Source organism: Lepidochelys olivacea (genome assembly GCF_965140295.1).
Source record: "Lepidochelys olivacea isolate rLepOli2 genome assembly, chromosome: 1".
Taxonomy (NCBI): Eukaryota; Metazoa; Chordata; order Testudines; family Cheloniidae; genus Lepidochelys; species Lepidochelys olivacea.
Window position 1 is genome coordinate 249,942,609 of NC_140411.1, and position 21,367 is coordinate 249,963,975.

The window sequence follows — 21,367 nt, forward strand, 5'->3', positions numbered from 1 at the left end:
CTGGCTCATAATGTCTTTTGAATGACCTGTATACACATACACATCTCAATTCACCATTTTTGCTGAGAACTTAGACCGTTTATTTATGGCTTAGAAGCAGCTGCCTAGCTAGCAGAGGGAACTCTGTTTAACTAATGAATTCTGTCCCTGGTATCTGTTACTGGAGTACAGTGAAGTGGCCATGGAGCCTGGTTAGCTTGTTACATTTTTCTATTTGTTTCAGATTAAGTTATTTTTTTCAGGTGGATAAAAGAATGGAAGAAAAATATTTCAGTTAAAACATAGATAGTATGTCTGGAAATAAAATGAGAGGTTTTTTTAGTTCATATCAAGCGAGTAAGTTTCTCTGAGTCCCAGGACACTAAACAAATACAAATGAGCATGATCTGACAGCTTTGTGTGGCTTTTTGAGATTAAAGATTGGCACAGTCCCCAGGTAGCATCTTAAAAATGTCAAAAGGTGCTAATAACAATTGTATACGTATTTTCTCCTTAGTTGGCATTTGGGCATCCTCTGAAGAGGAAATAGATCCATTTTCACAGGGCCCACATAGAGGTCAACATCACTGAAGTGAAAAGGGTGGAGGCAGTGGCCGAATAAACAAAATGGAGCTATTTGGAGACAAAATGCAGTACACACTAAATTCAGAACTGATATACTTGAACAGACAAATCTATTAGAAAGACATTACAAATCCATGGAAAGGAAATGTTGCATATTGACTTGACTAATAGTTGTACTATTGATAAAAACATTTGATGTATAACAGGAGTTACTGGAAAAGCAAATAGAAACTTAGAATTCAAGACTATGATTATCTGCACTCAAAGGTGACCACTTTTTTGGAACAGTGGGTTACAAACATACTTGTTCTCCTCTCAGGTGAGCTTTAAGTTAGAGTTAAGGTTGTAAATAATTCAATTAAGTGAAAATCTTCAATAGAATACTTCAGTCTTATATCCAGGCAATTCACAGTTGGTTACACTTAAAATTTAAAAAATTGAAAATGGAAGTAGAGTACAAATAGGAATGATAGAGTAGGTCATATTGGTGAAGAGGTCATGCTGGTAAAGGAGTGGCATTATGCTTAAAAAAAAAAAGGTCGATTAAAATCTTAAATGAATTAAACTGTACCATACAATCTCTGTGGATAGAAATTTCACGCTTGAATAATATGATTATAGCAGTAGGATTATACTACAGATCATCTGATCAGGATGGTGACAGTGGCTGTGAAATGCTAAGGGAGGTTAAAGAGGCTACAAAACCAGAAAATGATATTATAATTGGTGATTTCAACTATCCGTATATTGACTGACAGTCACCTCGGGCATGATGCAGAGATAAAATTTCTAGACACCATAAATGATTGCTTCTTGGAGCAACTAGTCCTAGAACTCACAAGGGGCGAGGCAATTCTTGATTTAGTCCTAAATGGAGCACAGGATCTAGTGCAAGAGGTAACTGTAGCTGAACAGCTCGGTTATAGTGACCATAATATAATTAAATTTTGCTTAGCATCCTTTTGGGGAGGCACTACCAAAAAACCTCACCACAATGACATTTAACTTTAAAAGGGGGAACTATACAAGTATGAGGACACTAGATAGGCAGAAATTAAAAAGAGCAGTCACAAGGATAAAATGCCTGCAAGCAGCATGGAGACTGCTTAAATGCATAATAGCGGCTCAGACTAAATGTATACCCCAAATCAAAAAGATGGTAGGAGGACCAAAAGAATGCCGCCATGGCTAAACAGCTGCATAATGGAGGCCATTAGAGGCAAAAAAGCATCCTTTAAAATTCAGAAGTCAAATTCTAGTGAGGCTAACATTCACAAACTCTGGCAGGTTAGGTGTAAAAATATAATAAGGCAGGCCAATAAAGAATATGAGAGGCAGCTTGCCAAAGACACACAAACTAACATTAAGATTTTTTTTTTTAATTTTCTTTTAAATACCTCAGAAATAGGAAGCCTGGAAAACAGGCAGTGGGGGCCACTAGATGACCAAAGTGTTACGGGAGTGCTCAAGGAGAACAAGGCCATTGCAAAGAAGCTAAATGAATTCTTTGCTTCAGTCTCCACTGCAGAGGATATGAGAGAGGTACCCACATAGAGCTATCCTTTTTGGGTGACACATCTAAAATGCTGTCCAGCAATGATGTGCCAATAGAAGAGGTTTTTAGAACAAATTGATAAATATTAAAAGTAATTCATCAGGAACAGATGGTATTCACCCAAGAGTTCTGAAGGGACTCAAATATGGAATTACAAAACTAATAACTGTAGTATGTAATCTATCGCTGAAACAAGCCTCTGTAACAGATGACTGGGAGGGAACTAATGCAATGCCAGTTTTTAAAAAGGGTTCCAGAGGTGATCCTGATAATTACAGGCCAGTGAGCCTAACTTCAGTACCAGACAAATTGGTGAGGCATGATTTTCTTTTACAAAAGCCATGTTGACTCTTCACCAACAATTTGAGTTTATGTATGTGTCTAATTCCTTTTTTCCCTATAGTTTCAACCAATCTATTAGTATTCTTTTGAGGGAGTCAGCAAGTATGTGGATAAGGGTGACCTACTTGATGTGTACTTGAATTTTCAAAAAGCCTTTGATAAGGTCCCTCATCGAAGGCTTTTAAGGAAACTTAGTAGCCAGGGGATAGAGGGAAGGTCCTCTTATGGATCTGTAATTGGTTAAAAGATAGGACACAAAGGGTAAGAATAAATGGTCAGTTTTTACAATGCAGAGAGGTGAACAGTGCAATACACCCAAGGCTCTGTACTCTGTTCGACATGTGCTGTTCGACATGTTCATTAATGACCTAGAAAAGAGACTGAACAGTGAAGTGGCAAAGTTTGCAGACAGTACAAAATTATTCAAGATCGGTAAGCCCACAGCAGACGGCAAGGAGTTACAGGGGGATCTCACAAGATGGTGACTGACTGGACAACAAAATGGTAGATGAAATCAGTGTTGATAAATCCAAAGTAATGCACACTAGAAAGCATAATCCCAAGTATACGTATACAATGATGAGTCAAAAATTAGCTATTACCACTCGAGAGATCTTGGCGTCACCGTGGATAGTTCTCAGAAAAACTTCTACTGCACAGTAGCAGTCAAAGTCTAACACTATGTTAAGTCTTGTGAAAAGTGGGTGAAGTAGAGATCAGGCTTTATAGGTGATATGCATGTGGATTGCAGATGGAGTGTGAACTATTTCTGGAGCATGGTGCGGCATTTGGCTCATGATAAAATAAAGCGAGGAAAATAGTCTAAGGACAACACCAACAATTCAAAATTTAGAAGCAAAGTCTTTCTCTGGGGTGGATGTAGGGCTTGTTTTTTCTTCTGCTTTTTCATTTTACATTGCTGCAGGCATTTGAAATGTCTGCAGAATTTATGTCCAATATGCTGTAGAATATAGAAGGACCATCTCACTATGTTTGGTTTGCCATATCTTCATTTCTAAACAGGCTTCACAGGAGATGAGCATGAATGAGCTGGCTACTTGCATCCTCCATGTTCCAAATTGGGCTGATACAAGTCTTGGCCACTGCTATGTGACATGCTTTCTCTCTTTGGGATTAGAGGACCCTCTTCAGTGTGCAAGGGATCACTTTTTAAATCCAGTTTAAAAAAAAATTGTTATAAACAGCTGTAGAAACCTGAGACTTGGTCCTGCAAGATATTGTGTTCTCTCAGCTCCCATTGATTTCAATGGGAGTTGAGAGTGCTTTGCATCTGACAAGTTTGGGCTTTCCTCTCTTAAGATGAATTCCAGAACTTGAATAATTTTGGTGCTTAATATGGAGTTGTTGAAACACCGACAGTTACAGTTGTACACGCTCTGAACCTTTCCTGGTAGCCAGTTCCAGTTGGGCTCTGGTCATTTCACATATTTCACTCTGGCCTCAGTCCTGGCCATCCAAATTACTCAGTTGAGTTTTGAGTATATTTTCAGTTTTCCTCTCCATGTGCTATTGTGTCCCATGCAGCTTTTCAAGCCAGTTCTGCTTACTGTGACGCAGAAAGAAGACTGGCTCAAAGATGGAGTCTGGCCTTTATGCTGGGAATCAGAGGGGTGAGCTCCTAAAGAAATCTGCTTGGTCCAGCTACTAATTCCAACTGTGCTAATTTCCATTTGACACATCAGCAAAATCTCCCACAGACCTTGATGATCTGTTCAGGTTTCATAAAACATGGTTAAACTTGAAAGGACACGAAGAATCTGTATTTGAATCATGTTACAACCAAATTAATTAGTTCTCCGTGTATGTGTAATTCCAACCCTTCAGAAACAGCTGTTGCTACAAGGCAGTGTGTCATTAGGGCTAACTTAGAATTCAGGGGCACCCTAGGTAAAATGATTAAATTGGTCTTTGAAGAAGAAGGATCATATGAGGATTCATTGCTATAAACCAACTTGTATATCTTGATCCTGAGATGGTAAATTGGGGGGGGCGGGTCCTCAAATTTATACCTTCTCTTGAACGTTTCTGATTTATTGACTTTCTCAAACATATTGAATATATTGAAATCAGTATAGTTGTTGAGTTTGATAGCTAAAGTTTTCTGATAACTAAATTTGAGAAGCAACATTACTTATAAAATGTAAGAAGTTTGAGTGGCTACTTTTTCCGGTTCAGTCTCTCAGGATGTAATAGTGTTCTGTTTAGCTTATTGCTTCCAGCTAAATTTAAAAGATTATCTTACCTTTTAATATAAATTTTATAAATGCTCACTTTGGAATCTGAACACTTGTGTCATGACTTAATTTCTAGTATCTGGAATATGAATCTATACTTGTGTTTACAGTTTGAACCATAATGTTATCTCAAGCTGCCTTTCAGGGACATATGTAGGCATATGTAAGCACCATATATGGTATTCTAAAATATGTGCAATGTGACTATTATGCAGTGAGAACTTTGAATTTCCTGACTTTTGAATCTCAAGAACAATGTTGCGTTAAGTTTAATTGTGTTTAATTATAACCATGATATTCAAGTGAATTTCGTTTACAGTATTTAAGTTAACTTTGAGAGGGGACATGATAATACTTTTCAAGTACATAAAAGGTTGTTACAAGGAGAAGAGAGAAAAATTATTGTTAACCTCTGAGGATAAGACAAAAAGCAAGGGGCTTAAATTGCAGCAAGGGCAGTTTAGGTTGGACATTAGGAAAAACTTCCTATCTGTCAGAATGGTTAAGCACTGGAATAAATTGCCTATGGAGATTGTGGAATCTCCATCATTGGGGATTTTTAAGAGAAGGCTGGACAAACACCTGTCAGGGATGGTATAGATAATACTTAGTCCTGCCTTGAGTGCAGGGGACTGGACTAGATGACCTCTCGAGGTCCCTTCCAGTTCTGATTATCTTTAAAGGTTGAGTGAAGAGCTTCACTATCTGTATGGGGTAGGAAACTCAGTTTCTTCCAAGTCATCCAGCAAGGAGCAGGATTGCCATGGAGTTCAGCAGTCTGAATTTACTGATGGCCCAAAATTGGTGCTGATTTCATGATGCTTGCAGGCAGCAGACACGTATTGTTGAGGCAGAGTATCTCTGCAAGGTTCCTTCGGATCCTGACTTCACTATGGCAGCTTAGCTCCTTCAGAAACTTTGCTGATATCATCTTCAGTGACCGCACTGAAGGCCTCAGTGGTAGAGATTGTATTATTAGAGGTGGGTGTTACTGTTTGTACAACCAGCTGTATCTTTCAGGTAGACTTCAGCCCCCTGGGGAATATGTTTTGGCTTTTCCCTGGCCCAGAGCCATCAATGGGCTTCTGTGGTACTTGGGTCAAAGTAAGAGAATAAACTGCTATTCTCCTCACAGAATTGGTGTTCCAATTTCCTCCTCCTGGGTTTTGCTACCCTCTGCACCAGAGTGTTGGGGCAGCATGTGGCTCACTGGCTTTTTTTTCTTCTTGGCAGTCTACCCTTGCAGTCTCTCAACATAATCTTAAATTTAGAAGTACAAACCAGGTGCATTTAAAATGGGGTACCTCTCACCATGATTTATTCTTAATCACCTTCATTTAAACTTTATTTATAGCCTTACATTGGCATGTGGTCCAGGAGCTCATCACTCTCTAATACTGAAGTTCTTATTAATTCAACATTGCTTTCATTTCATTTACATTTACATTTACTTTGGATGGTAATATATCTGAAAATCCTAATCTGCATAGCTCTTCCATTGGTCCACTTCTGTAATCTTCTGTCTTGCAGGTATTTCATGCATGGGGTTTGCAAGGAAGGGAACAACTGCCGTTACTCCCATGATCTCTCCACAAGTCAGTCTGCTATGGTGTGCAGGTATTATCAGCGAGGATGCTGTGCTTACGGAGATCGTTGCCGGTAAGGAAAGATTACTGAATGTTACTTCTTTGAAAGAGGGACTTTCATCCTCAAGTTCCAGTGTGTCAGACTCAATGGAGGATGTCTATTAATGGGAGAAAATAAGAGAGAAAACAAAACTTGAGCAATATTTTCCTATATTCCATTGAAACTGCCAAATTGTTTTAATAAGAATCTCTCCTTCACAACCCACCTCCTCCTTTTTGCTGAGTCCTACAGTGATGTCTCAAATGTATTGCTTACTTCACAGCAGGAATAAACAGGGAAAGGGAGGGAGGAGACCATTGTTCAGATACAAGCAGAATTCAGATCTGGCATGTGTGATAACAATTGCATAATTAGACCTATTTGTCAAAATCTAGATGACTTTTTCAAACTGACAGGGCTGGTGCGATAATCAGTTACACTTGGTAAGTGGGTCGTTATCTTCAGAAATAACTGATTCCCCTTTCATCTGTGCTTCTGATTGTACCCATAGCTGTTGAAAAGTGAGCATGTGACGCTTTTAAGGCCCTTTCTAGGGAATATAACTTTGAAGTATAGTAGCGAGGCATCTAAAGTATTTTCTGTGCAAACAGGTGTGAACTTGCTCATGCAAGCTTAACCTTACTTAAAATAAGAAGCCTGTAACTCTCTGACAAGAGGAGTGTGCATGCAAAGGATTTTGAACTTGTCCCAATGTGGAACAGGTTTAGCAAGGCTAAACAGTCATAAATTGAATAAACTTCAAAGGCTACTCTTAGGTCTCTGACTTAACATCCTAGTTAGTGAAACCTGCATATAGTCAAATATTTATAGCATGATTGTATACAGCTGCACACTGCAGGAACACTAATGATATCAAAATAAAACCTAGTACAAAATCTAATCTTTTTTTCTCTCTCATGGGTAGTGGAATTACTATTATATGAATGTAAACCTGCGGAAATCTCTGAACAGCCATTTTTATACTCTGGCCTATACCATTAAGGGTATATCTACACTATGAAATTAGGTTTATATTTTTATAGAAGTCTATTTTTAGAAATTGATTTTATACAGTTGATTGCATATGTCCCCACGAAGCGCATTAAGTCGGCGGAGTGCGTCCTCACTACCTTGGCTAGTATCGACTTACAGAGTGGTGCACTGGGGGTAGCTATCCCTCGGTTCCCGCAATCTCTGCTGCCCATTGGAATTCTGGAGTAAGTGCCCAATGCCTGATGGGGCAAAAACATTGTCGCGGGTGGTTTCGGGTGCATGTTGTCAGTTGCCCCTCCCTCCGTGAAAGCAATGGCAGACAATCGTTTTGCGCCTTTTTTCCTGGGTTACCCGTGCAGATGCCATACCACGGCAAGCATGGAGCCCACTCAACTCGCCATCACCGCTGCTGTTGTGAGCATTGTAAACACCTCGCACATTATCCTGGACTATATGCAGAGACGCCAGCATGAGGAGGATTTTGATGAGGACATGGACACAGATGTTCCTGAAAGCACGAGCTGTGGCAATTGGGACATCATGGCAACAGTGGGGCTGGTTGATACAGTGGAATGCCGATTCTGGGCCAGGCAAACAAGCACAGACTGGTGGGACCACTTAGTCTTGCAGGTATGGGATGATTCACAGTGGCTGCAAAACTTTCGCATGCGTAAGGCCACTTTCCTGGAACTCTGTGAGTTGCTTTCCCCCACCCTGAAGCGCAGGAATACCAAGATGAGAGCTGCTCTGACAGTTGAGAAGCGAGTGGCGATAGCCCTGTGGAAGCTTGCAATGCCTGACTGCTACCGGTCAGTAGGGAATCAATGTGGAGTAGGCAAGTCTACTGTGGGGGTTGCTGTAATCCAAGTAGCCAGTGCAATCATTGACATTCTGTTATCAAGGGTAGTTACTCTGGGAAATATGCAGGTCATACTGGATGGCTTTGCTGCAATGGAGTTCCCTAACTATGCTGGGCGATAGATGGAATGCATATCCCATTTTGGCACCAGACCACCTTGCCAACCAGTACATAAACTGCAAGGGGTACTTCTCAATGGTGCTGCAAACACTGGTGGATCACAAGGGACTTTTCACCGACATCAACGTGGGATGGCCGGGAAAGGTGCATGATGCTCGCGTATTTAGGAACTCTGGGCTGTTCAAGCAGCTGCAAGAAGGGATTTACTTCCCAGACCAGAAATTTACTGTTGGGGATGTTGAAATGCCAATAGTTTTCTTTGGGGACCCAGCCTACCCTTTGCTCCCATGGCTCATGAAGCCTTACACAGGCAGCCTGGACAGTATTAAGGAGCAGTTCAACTATAGGCTGAGCAAGTGCAAAATGGTGGTAGAATGTGCCTTTGGACGTTCAAAAGCTCGCTGGCGCTGTTTGCTGACTAGGTCAGACCTCAGCACAACGAACATACCCATTGTTATTGCTGCCTGCTGTGTTCTCCATAATGTCTGTGAATAAGGGGGAGACATTTATGGTGGGGTGGGAAGTTGAGGCAAATCGCCTGGCATCTGATTTTGAGCAGCCAGACACCAGGGCAATTAGAAGAGCACAGCTAGATGCGCTGCGCATCAGAGAGGCTTTGAAAACTAGTTTCCATGACTGGCCAGGCTATAGTGTGACAGGGGTGTGTGTGTGTGTGTGTCTCCTTGATGCAAACCTGCCCCCTTTGCTGATTTTAATTCCTTGTAAGCCAACCACCCTCCCCCCTTCTAAATAAAGTAACTATTGTTTTGAAACCATGCATTCTTTATTAATTAAAAAAAAAGAGAGATAACGGACAAAGTAGCCCGGGTGGGGTGAGGGAGGAGGGAAGGACAAGGCCACATTGTAGTCACACTAACAATCAAACTGTTTGAATGACAGCCTTCTGTTGCTTGGGCCATCCTCTGGAATGGAGTGGCTGGGTGCCCGGAGCTTCCTCCCCCACATTCTTGGGCATCTGGGTGAGGTGGATATGGAACTTGGGGAGGAGGGCATGCGGTTATACATTGGATGCAACTGGGGTCTGTGCTCCTGTTGGCTTTCCTGCAGCTCCAACAGATGCTTTATCATGTTTGTTTGCTTCCCCATTAGCCTCAGCATCGTGTCCTGCCTCCGCTCTTCATGCTCACTTAATTCTTTCCTGGCCTCTGCCACTGAATGCCTCCATGCATTAAGCTGTGCCCTATCAGTGCGGGGGGACTGCATGAGCTTGGCAAATGTGTCATTGCAAGTGCGTTTTTTTCGTCTTCTAATCTGCGATAACCTCAGACACGGAGATGGTAGGGGGAGCGTAGAAACATTTGCACCTGGGGGAGATAAAAAGGGAGAGTAAAATTTATGATGATACATTTCTGAGAATAAAAGGGAGACTCTTTCACAGTGAATCAAGCAATTCACAGCAGACAGCACATGTGCTTTAGGTACAAGGTTGCATTTTGCCTTTTATATTGAGCGCCTGCTGGTAAAAGCTGGGCAACAGAATTCCAGGCAGCCATGGTAAGCCTTTTGGTACGTGGGGTTGGCTTTTTACGCCTTTATAACATGTAGGAATGTTTTCAAACTGCAGCGCCCTCCTTTTCCATAGCAAGCAATGCTGGTTGGGTTTCACATTTAAAAGGAGGGGCTGTGGTTTTTGAGTGGGTGTGCAGAACACACGTCCCCCCACCCCTCCGTGTGGTTATTCTCTGGGATGATCCCTTCTCCCCTCCCCCCACCGCGTGGCTATTCTCCGGGATGATCCCTTTTTAGCCAAGTGCAAACAGCCCAGCATGAACGGGGTCCTTTTACTGTTCCCTTACAAAAATTCCCTTATTTCAACGAGGTGACCCTGAATGATATCACTCTCCTGAGGCTAACAGAGAAAGATATAGACCGAATGTTGCTTGAATGCAACCAAAACCCAGGACCATTCACTGCCATGGTTTGTGCTGCAATGATTCCCGAATACTTGCTACTGGCTTGGCGTGGTAAAGTGTCCTACCGTGGAGGACAAAATAAGGCAGCCCTCCCCAGAAACCTTCTGCAAAGGCTTTCAGAGCACCTCCAGAAGAGATTCATGGAGATGTCCCTGGAGGATTCCCGCTCCATCCCCAGACACATTAACAGACTTTTTCAGTAGCTGTATTGGCCGCGAATGCATCCCAGTTCTTCAGGGCAAATCAAACATTAAACACTATTGCTTTAAAACCCTGTACTTTAGTGACAAATGTGCACTCACCAGAGGTGCCTTCTCCAGCTTCAGAGTCGGGGATCCCGCCTTGGGAGGGTATTGGCTCCAGGGTGATGAAAAGGTCCTGGCTGTCGGGGAGAACGGATTCACCGCTTGCCTGTTGTGTATTCTCCTTCTCCTCCTCTTCCTCATCCACAAAATCCTCCTCCCTGTTGCGTGAGACCCCCCTCCCCCTTTGCAGGTGTCCACGGACAGTGGTGAGATAGTAGTAGGGTGTCTCCTCCCCCCAGAATGCCATGCAGCTGATCATAGAAGCGGCATGTATGGGGCTCTGACCCGGAGCGACCGTTTGCCTCCTTTCTTTTGGTAGGCTTGCCTGAGCTCCTTAACTTTCACGCGGCACTGCTGTGTCCCCCTATTGTAGCCTCTCTCCAACATGCCCTGGGAGATTTTGGTGCATATATTTGCATTTCTTCTTTTTGATCAGAGTTTGGCCTGCACAGATGCTTCTCTCCATACAGCAATCAGATCCAGTGTCTCCTGTTCAGTCCATGCTGGAGCTTGTTTGCAATTCTGGGGGGACTGCATGGTCACTTGTGCTGCTGAGTTCGCCATGCTGACCAAACAAGAAATAAAATTCAAAAGTTCCCAGGGCTTTTCCTGTGTACCTGGCTAGTGCATCGGAGTTCAAAGCGCTGTCCAGAGCAGTCACAATGGAGCACTCTGGGATAGCTCCCGGAGGCCAATACCGTCGATTTGCGTCCGCACTACCCCAAATTCGACCCAGCAAAGTCTATTTTTAGCGCTACTCCCCTTGGTGGGAAGGAGTACAGAAGTCTATTTGAAGAGCCCTTTAGGTCAACGGACTGGGGTTGGTTGTGTGGAGGCAGTCATTTTTAAATTGACCTAACGTGGCTAAATTCGACCTAACCCTGTAGTGTAGACCAGGGCTTAGTCATCATCCATTTGAAGATGTGTGAAGGCTTAAGATTCTCAATTGAAAGAGCAAGGGAACCATGCTGAGAGGCATGGTTGACTTCCCTTTGAGAATGTTACTGATTTACACAGAACTAGGATGCCCACTCCAATCAGACTGAGTACTTCTTCGCCTTTATGTTTTAACAATTGTATCTTCTTCATTACTGTTCTCATCAGTGTAAAAATCTTTGGCAAATATCTCTGAAATATTAACAGAAAAATAAATCGCAGATCTGCAAATGAAACTAATGTTTTAGTCTGTGGAGCCTGATGGCTGTCAGGACTTGGACTTCTAAGGAAGCAACATTTTCAGTCTCTTGGTGCATAGGGCATTAAGGTCTCTCATTAGGAAATAGTGACACCTTTTGTGCTCATCATGGATGTAAGGCCAGGGAGTTTGGATGGGGAAAGTGTGTTTACTGAGTCAGAGTAGCTGTTTGGTTTTTAATGTCTGAAGTTAGACAGAAGGATATTTGAATGAGGCACAGTGATTAATGTTGAGCAAGTAGGAAGTATTCAATAATAGCATATCTGCATGTGCTTTGAAAGGGCTAGCTTCAGATATGGTTGAAATAAGCTGTTGTAAGAAGCACGCAGGCAAATTTGCTGTGGACTGCTTCATCTCCTGCAAAATCACCAATAGCTACTGTCCCCTTAAACAGTGCTGGTAGGTTTTAAAGTAAACTGTTTCTGTTTATGTAAAGGATTACTTTTCTAATCTAGCTCTGGGATATTTAGGGCACCTCTGGTATTATGCCTCAGTGACTCCATTTCCCTGTGCTTGTGTATCAGTCCTTTGTACAAGACTGTTGTATGGGTGACTTCTTACTGAGTTCACATGCAGCATTTAATTTGTTAGATATGAACATACCAAGCCATTGAAGCGGGAAGAAGTGACTACTGTGAATCCAGCTGCAAAAACTTATCCATCAGCATCTTCAGACCTCCCATCTCTCCCTGAAGCACTTGAAGCAAGCACTGGTGAGACTGAAGTTAAAGATACAGATCTGGCAGCTACAGGAGCAGGTGCTGAAGACTGGGTGAATGCTGTAGAATTTGTCCCTGGGCAGCCATATTGTGGACGTGGTAAGCTGATCATGGGATAACGGTAATTTTCTTTTGTGGGTTCACAAATTACATGCAGTGTGCAAACTACTTCAGTGTTTTGTCATCTTAAGCCATCTGTAATGAGGAGTGTGAATGTTTTGTTTTTAAAGTGGAATATATTCTTCATGAATTGTTTTTAGTTGATCCCCCTATTCTGAAGTTGGCTCACATACTCTTGCATGGGCAGCACAGTGATTCCATAGCAGTTATTGGGGGTAATGGAGCACCTGGGGCACGGACCCAAATGTTCTAGAACCTGTATAATGAAGGGCTCGCCCTGTAGTACCTCCATTCCCTTTTTTCCCTGGTCTAAGTAGGTTGCAGAACCTTCTCCTTCAAGTTCCCTCTCTCTCCCCTTAGAGAAGCGGTGCATGGGTGTGTTGTACATATACAATTTTTTAATTGAAACAATATTAGATTCTTTTCTTTCTAGTGTTTATCTTTCTATAATTGACTTTTCATAGGACACCATGGATGATGTTGGCAAGAAATCAGATTTCAAGAGGGTGCCCCTCTTGTTACCAAAATATATGTGATCAGTACATCTGTTGTCTGGTCTGCCTTGGAGAATCTTTGTGTTGCCTTTATTCCCAGGCCCAGGAGGAAACAAGCTGGCTGAAAATGCTTACTTAAAAGAGGTTCTACTGCCTGGCCATATAGCATCCGTGAATCAGGGCAACAAAAACTCCAAATAAGACCTTGGAGCATGAATAGCTGTTACACCACACCATCATGGCTGGGGTGGAGGGAACTTTGGTGTTGAGTCAGTATAGTTCTGAGATTATTAGACGCATTCTGTTCCTGCAGCAACTCTTGATGCCCTCATATCTGCATACTGAGTTCACCATCTACCTCTACTGTTGGTGTGAACAGAGAATAATTTCACAGTTAAGACTCCAAGGAAAGGGCAGCTTTTGGTGCTGTTTGATTTTGAAGGCAGTCATCTTGCAGGCTGAATTCTGTTCTGGAGGTATCAGAATTGGTGACTGTGATAATCATTTGGTCTGTGTAGCTTGGATGTTCCAGTAGGTCCACAGGAATAAAGATCCACCTGTTTTCCCTTACTGTGCTTCTTCTCTAGTGACAGTATGCAGATCTCTGTTTTCACTGGGGCAAAGGGGCACATAGTTCAAAAAACCTTCTGCTTGTGAAATCAGTTGAATACTGGATCTAAGAGCTTTGAAGTTTTTGAAGTTTTGAAGTTTCTTCTTCAGTGCCTTGACATTTAGGAATGCTGTTTGGCCAACACTCTTAACTTGCTTGGTCTTACTGAGGCTGGGTCCTCTCCATGCTTGGTCAGGGACACAATTTATGGAGACTCAGGGTCACCAGAGCATGAGTCTAACAAAGCTGAGAGGCATCATCAATACAGAGGAGGAAGAATTGGATGACTTTGAGGACTGGAGTAATAGAAATTGAATTAAAATTAATAGCATAAAGTGCAGGGTCATGCATTTAGGGACTAACAAGAATTTTTGCTATGAACTGGGGTGTCGTCAGGTTAGGGTGACCAGATGTCCCGTATTTAAGCCCTCCTGTGGGTGTCCCGACTTTTTCTTTAAAATGGGCAAATTGCCCCATATTTTCTGTCTCCCCCTGCCCCCCCACATCAGTACTGGTGGGTCCTCCCGCTGGCTTGATCCCTGCTCGACAGCCTCCCGCCCAGCGGTGAGGGGGGTGGGGTCTAGTGGCCGTTGATGGGGGTGGATGTGAAAGCCTAGTGGTGGGGCGAAGATGCAGCGCGTGGGGCTGGCTGCTCCCCCTGCTGGTCCATCAGCGCAACCCCTGCTGTGTGCTGGTTTTTGGCCAGCAGGGCCCCGTCCCATTTCATACTGGCTGTGCGCTGTGGTGAGTGTGGGGAGGCGCCAGGCGGCAGCCAGTTACATGTCACCTCTGCTGCCCATCCACTGGCCCTCTACATGGTCCTCCTCTCGCTGTCCACGCCCTGCTTTGTCCCCCCAGCCCCTGGTCAAAGCGCTCAACTCACCAATAGCCTGGCTGGCAGGCTCCTTCCTTCTCCCACTGCAGGAAAGCCCAAGAACCTCCGGCCCGGGGTGCTGACTTGGAGGAGCAGAGTCCTGTATGTGCCAAAGCCCCGCACAGCGCTGGCACAGGGAAGCCTCTCCACCCCTCAGCTAAGCTCTGGAGTGAGAGGGGGGGAAGCGATTTCCAGCCTGTTCATGCCCCTAACCTGCAGGCTCCACAGCAATCCCGGGGCAGGGACTTAGCACCCTCTTCACCCACCCTTTCCATCACCCTGGGTCTTGCCCCCAGGGAGTGTGGCTGCTCCATCCCCTAGGCATCCTCCCCTGCTGAGCCACCTCTCTGGACAGGTTCGCTGAAGCCTGTGCAGTCAGGTTCCCTGGGCCCTGGTGCACAATGCATTCTTAGGGCTTAACCCCTTCCTGCCCATGCTGTAGCCAGAGGCAGCTGGGTTATGTTGGTGGCCAGCAGCAGCCTGGAAGTGTTAGCTGTCTTTCGACACTAATGCAGGCAGGAAGGGACAAGTTGCTTCCATCTACATGTGGGGGGTGGGGGGAGAAGAGATGAGCTCTGCAAAGACTCTACAGGTCATCCCTCCCCCACCCCTACCCCTGTGGCTGGAAGCAGCTCCCGTCCGTTCCCTCCAACACAATGCCAGAAGGCTGCTGCTGGCCACATTCTGGTGTGAACCCTGGCAGAAATCTGGGGAGAGGAGTATGTGACCCTCCATGCCTCCCCACTTGTTGCCTCGGGAAGACGCAGCGCCAGGTACCAGGAGAGGCAGGTCCATGCCGGAGGCCCAGCCAGGCAAGGAGGGTGGAGAGCGATGGGCAGGGAGGGTCAGGTCAGTTGGTCACCATCCCTGTGTGAGAGAGGTGTACGGGACTGTGTGTGCCACCCCTCCCCATGTGAACCTTAAAGATAAGAGGGTAAATCAAAAGAAGGCAACGATACAGGATTTCTTTTTAACGGGCTCAGTCAACTTGTTTGTTAATTTGAATGTTTGTACTGCATAGTTCTGATTTAATTGCCATTGAACTCGCTTGAATATGAGTACCTTTGCCAAGTGTCCCGTATTCAGCATAGAGAAATATGATCACCCTAGATCAGGTGGAAATGATAAAAAGGCATGTGCGTGTTCGTCAGTCACAGGATAACTGAGCCATCAGTGTGATGTGGTGGTGAAAAAGGCAAATGCAATCCTAGGATGCATCAGGGAAGGTATTTCCAATAGAGATAAGTATTAATAGAGGTGATGGTAAAACCTTATCTGTACTATGGACAATTTTGGTCACCCATTTTAAAGAAAAAAAATTAAAAATTGGAACAGGTGCAGAGGAGGGCTACCACGATGAGCAGGGGAATGGAGAACCTAACTTAGGAGAGGAGACCAAAAGCATGGCTTGCTTAGCCTAGAAGAATGAAGGCTGAGAGGGGTTATGATTGCTCTTGAAATACATTGCAGGTGCTGGGGGAGTTAAACAGCAGAAGAGCTATTTAAGCTAAAGGATAATGTTGACATAAAATGAATGGATAGCTCTGCCCATAAATTCAGGATGGAAATTAGAACGTGGTTTTTAGCCATCTGAGGAGTGATGTTTTGGAACAGCCTCCCAGTAGGGAGTTAACAATGGGGACTAACAACCTAACTAGTTTTAAGATGGAGCTTGGTAAGTTTCTGAATAGAATTATATATGAGAGGGTTGTCTGCAATAGCGGGGGATTGGCTTCGACCCAGGAGGCCTCTCCTAGTCCTATGTTCCTAAATAACTTTGTATTTCCCCCGGTCTCATTCCACATCCTTTTATTTAAAAAATACTTTCTATTCCTTGGAGTTCTTCAGGGTGTTTATTTTTAATTTATAAAAGTTACTTCTAGGGGAATTCTGCAACAAATTAAAAATTCTGCGCACAATATTTTAAAATTCTGCAAAACTCTTCATATTTTATTTGTCGAAATAACACAACATAATCACTCTGATTTCAATTATTTTGGTAATTTATTTAAACTACAATAAGGTGGATGGCGAATGACAGTCAGGAGCAATAGAGGAAATCCCCAAGACCCTTGCCAAATAGTAATGTAGCTAGGTTTGACCCTTAATTTCTAGTTATTAGACAACAAATATATGCAGCCATATGCTCGGTGTTACCTCATAGGCAACAGACGAGCAAGTGAGGGCTGGGGAATCAAACTCGCAATTTATATTGGCTACTGACCATCTTCAGAAAGGTCAGTAGCAAACAGTTCATGGAGCACATTTTGATAGGAAATTTTTTCAATCCAAAAATGTAGACCAGTTCTAATCATGAAAGCACCATAAGTATTTATAAGGCCATACTGTCCTTTACAGTAAGGCCCCTGGCAGGCCGGACCAGTTTATTTACCTGCCGCGTCTGCAGGTTTGGCCGATCGTGGCTCCTACTGGCCGTGGTTCGCCGCTCCAGGCCACTGGGGACTACAGGAAGTGGCGCAGGCCAAGGGACATGCTGGCCGCCCTTCCTGCAGCCCCCATTGGCCTAGAGCAGCAAACCGCGGCCAGTGGGAGCTGCGATCGGCCAAACCTGTGGACGCAGCAGGTAAACAAACCGGTCTGGCCTGCCAGGGGCTTTCCCTGAACAAGTGGCGGACTGGCTTTGAGAACCACTGCTTTACACCACTCTGGCAATGTGAAAGAGCCTTAAAACTTTTATCTGTTTTATACTCCGGGGGAATTCACAAAGACAATGGGAACAATTCACTAAGCAGGCAGGCTGCTACATTCTGCTCTGCCTGAGGGGACAGAGCCTGCCCCATGCCTACCTCCTCAGAAACACCCTGAAGCCCTGCCCCTCCATGCTGAGTGTGCCGCAATAGCGAGTGAGAGGGACAGTGTATCTGTCCGTCTGTCTCTCTCATTTGCACAATTGTCTCCCTCCCCTGGCGGTGATTTATGTCTCTACCGGCTGCTCTGGGACCCGAGCCAACCTGCCTGTGCCACCGGGGAGGGGCGCATGACCGCTCTTGCAGCTTCCCTTTGCTTTCCCATCAGAAGTCCTTTTTCTGCGGGGAAGCAAAGAAATCTGCTGGGGACATGAATTCTGTGCGTGAGCAGTGACGCAGGATTCCCCCAGGAGTAAAAAGTGCTCATCGGTCACTGGATTCTGAGCCATACGGGGGGTAGGAATAATATACTAGCTCCAGGGGAGATTTCTCCCGAGTACCTACGAATTAAAATGACACTTTGGAATAGGAGGGGAAGAGGAACTCATGACTGAGGAGATTCCTTCCGTGTTCCATGAGGAACACCTCTCAGCTTCTTCCTATTTTAATACATGCCAATCACACTAGACTCTTGAGAACTTTTTGTATATGCAGTTCAGGAACAGACAAAATCTTTAGTATGTTGGGAGATTTTTTAAAGGTATCCAGCACATAAAGCTGCAGATAAGCATCTGGTGGGATTTTCACAGAGGACTATCTGCATTTTTAGGTACCAAGACAACTTTAAAAGATAGCTAGCTTTAAAAATCTAGCCCTGGGAATCAAAGGAGGGAAATAGTACTGTATTAGTGTGCCTTATGGAGTCTACAAAAAAAGCTTCTGTTGCAGCTAGCCATTTGTTTCAGTAGCAAAGAACCTGATGGGCTTTTTCAGGGCCACAAGGACTTCCCTGACTCCAGGTTCTCATTTGGTTGTGACAGCCATTATTTGGCCCAGAAGATCAGGTCTTTCAAGGCTGTAAGTTCAGCACCTCTGGACAGTAATTCAAGGACACCAGGTCAAATGGATAAGAGCCAAGGCAGTTGTTCTTTTTTTTGGTTCTTAATGAAGATTGTCATTTATCCGTGTTGTGGCAGAATTATGATTTGCACCTTTAGTCCAGGCTCCTGCCCTTCTTGGAATATTATTGTTAGCCAAGAGAAATGAAAGCTGTTGCTTGGGAATGTCAAGAAGCAGCTAAAGATAATGTTGTGTGCTGCTAACAATATATCTGATACATGTGATGTTCTGAAAGTGACCTTAAGAAGACACCTGTATCTCAGAGCTTTCAGGTTGTTTCTGTAAAGTTCAGATTCAAGCTTTCATGGAAAATTATGCACAATAACTTGAAAAGCAACAATGCTTTTCCTCAAGATTAGTCTGGAAGCCTTGGTCTTTGAGTTGTGTGCTTTGTGTATGTTTGGAGTAACAAACACCCAGGAAATACTCTTGAGGTTCAAGCTTGGCAATTCACTTCCAGCACTTAGGTATAATCGGCAAGCCAGACTAATCTCTGGAATGGCTGAGAAGAACAGCCAAGCAGTGTGGAGGAGAAAACGTCATGATCCAGAATCTACCCCATTTCTCCATTGTAAACCTCTTGAAAGCTGCTTCCTTCCTTCCCGTGATGCAGATGAAAGAATAGCTTGCAGGCTTACTCAACAGCCTGCTGGACCAATTTTTTTTTTTTTGCTCAGTCAGGAGAGTTACATGTACTCTGGCAACCAACGGAGGTCCCTTCATCCCAGTGTAGTGGTATCGTGATGCATGGAGGATTGAAGAATGGGAGCAACTGGAGAGCTTTCTCTTTGTTGAAAAGCAAGTCTTTGGGATTAGTGAGTTGAGAATTAAGTCATTCTTTTGTCTTTCGCTTGCCTGGGGCAAAAAAATATCCATAGCAAACAAGCTGAGCCAGGATCAATATGACTGAACTTTAAAGTAAGCCTTTTGTGGTTCAACTTACCTCAAAGTGGGGGCATCCAGAAATACTTACTTACTTCTGCAGAGTATACCAAATGCCTGACAATTTGCACAAAAGCAGTGATGCTTGTCCCATACTTTTCTGCTCCATGGGGGTGGAGACCTTATTTTTCCCCCTCTTTTGCCTCTGGTTCTTGTAGAGAAGATGCAAGAGGCAACACACAATTCTTGTAGTACCAGATTATAAATGAGTTCTGGTTCTAGGCCTCATTCTGGCAGAGGAGCAACAGGTGATTCTTCTCTTCTTTTCCAGACCTGTTATCTCACAAGGGAGGATTGAACCTGCACCCAGATCCATAGTTCCTCCCTATGGCATTTTACATCTTGGAGTTTAGTAGATGAAGACTGCTCTTGGAAGAAACCCGGCAAATTACATTAGAATCTTGTAAGCCTTCCATTGGAAATCTTATGCCCTAAAGTGGAACTGTTTCTCATTCCTTTAAGGAAAGAGCCTCCAGATCCTGTCCTCGTTGTTTTATATTGGATTGTTTTTTCTTTCCCATATCAAATCATGGATTATCTTTCCCCACAGTTAAAGTAAGCCTTTAAATTAAGCATCTATTAAGCCTTTAAGAATAGTTGTCTTTTTTCACCTATCTGAACCTGGTGCTCACTAGGTCAACAGAAGATCCATTCGAACCTAGACTGTTTTCTTCTTTGCTTATTTTGTAATGTTGATCAGAAATGCAAGGTGCCATTGCTGATCTTCCTTAGTGTTCAATATGGATAAACTTAAGTTTTGTCCTCATGCCAAAGTGGCATCTCACTTGTCATTTAAACTGAACCATTATCTTTCCTCGGCTCATGACTGAGTTGGTGAGGCTATTCCATAATTTGGATGATAAAAGGAAATTCAGTTATACCATTTCACAAATCATCCTGTAGGTTCCTGGCACAGAGGGAGAAATCTCAAGAGGAATCCATCTCGGCCCAGAGGGAGTAGACAAATGGATAAGATTTTCAGCTCAATTTATGACCAGGCAGGGATCCTGTTAATCAAAAGCTGCTGGCACTCCTTTGACTAGGGTTGCTGCAACACTGCCAATTTAATTTAGAACTGTCTGTAGACATATCTAGGAACTTGGAGAGCATTTTCTTTAAATTTAATTCACAAACTTACTCAGTGTTCTCTTGATGACCAGGACAAATCCTATGGCTGATTAGGAACAGAAGTCCTTTAATCACTATTTCAGCTAGTTCCTGGGGGACTAATATTGCTAGTTCTTCTCCCCAGAATGAAGAACAGCCGAGGCAATTTATGAAGAGGAAACAAAGATTACTTATCTGTGATCAGAATTCTCTGCAGGTATGATCTCAACAAATCCACGCTCGTTATCCCGCCTTACACTTCAGAAGGGGGATTTGAGATTTGCCAGAGAAGTAGTAAGAGACTTGGGCAGGGTTCTTATCCTCTGTTCTAGAACATTCCTGTGACTCCAGCAGTGAAAGCCACCCCAGCAACTAACTGCTTAAGAACTGCAGCCTGTGCAACAGCATGCTAACTAACATGACTCATGAGCATAAGAATCTGTTGAGGCAGTATTTTTGTAGCTCCAAGTTAGTCCTCCTGGTAAGTATCCTTCCTCTTCTACAGGGCCTAGGTGTTGGCTGTATAGGGACAAAACACCAGTTTTAGTGGCTGAAGCACAAGAGTTTAACCACCATGTACTGAAGCTTGATTCAGCCCATGTAAATCATGTTTGAACTGATTCAAAAAGCAGGCGGGACAGGGTTTTTAACCTACTGTCAGCATGATTTAATTCAGTTCATACTTGAACCAAACCTTGTTACAAGCATGGTTGAACCACAAGAGTATTTACCCGCTTTCAGAACTGGTCAGTTTTCTTAGTATTGACCTTGTCCTGTTGGATAAGGTTGACTCTCACCACTAATGCACTGATTGCCTTGCCTTGCTTATATTGAAAGCTGAGAAAATCAGAGTTGAAACTACTTCCGCACTTCCTTCTAGGGTGAAGAAATTGCTACGTCATTTCAGGGCGAGGTTTTGAGGGCTTTATTGTTATGTTCCTTGGATAAACTGAGTTGGTTTGCTGAAAGTTTTTATAGCTGAAAAG

At 43.7% G+C, this 21,367-nt stretch overlaps 1 protein-coding gene across 3 annotated transcripts in view; it reads left to right on the plus strand.

Annotated features, from left to right (window-relative positions):
- MKRN1 (makorin ring finger protein 1) overlaps nt 1-21,367 on the plus strand; it is a 37,603-nt gene that overhangs the window by 12,501 nt on the left and 3,735 nt on the right. For all 3 annotated transcript variants that reach the window (XM_084627751.1, XM_084627749.1, XM_084627750.1), the window contains exons 2-3: nt 6,247-6,375; nt 12,340-12,566. In XM_084627751.1, the coding sequence (XP_084483877.1) occupies nt 6,247-6,375; nt 12,340-12,566 (356 nt within the window). The remainder of the gene's footprint in view (nt 1-6,246; nt 6,376-12,339; nt 12,567-21,367) is intronic.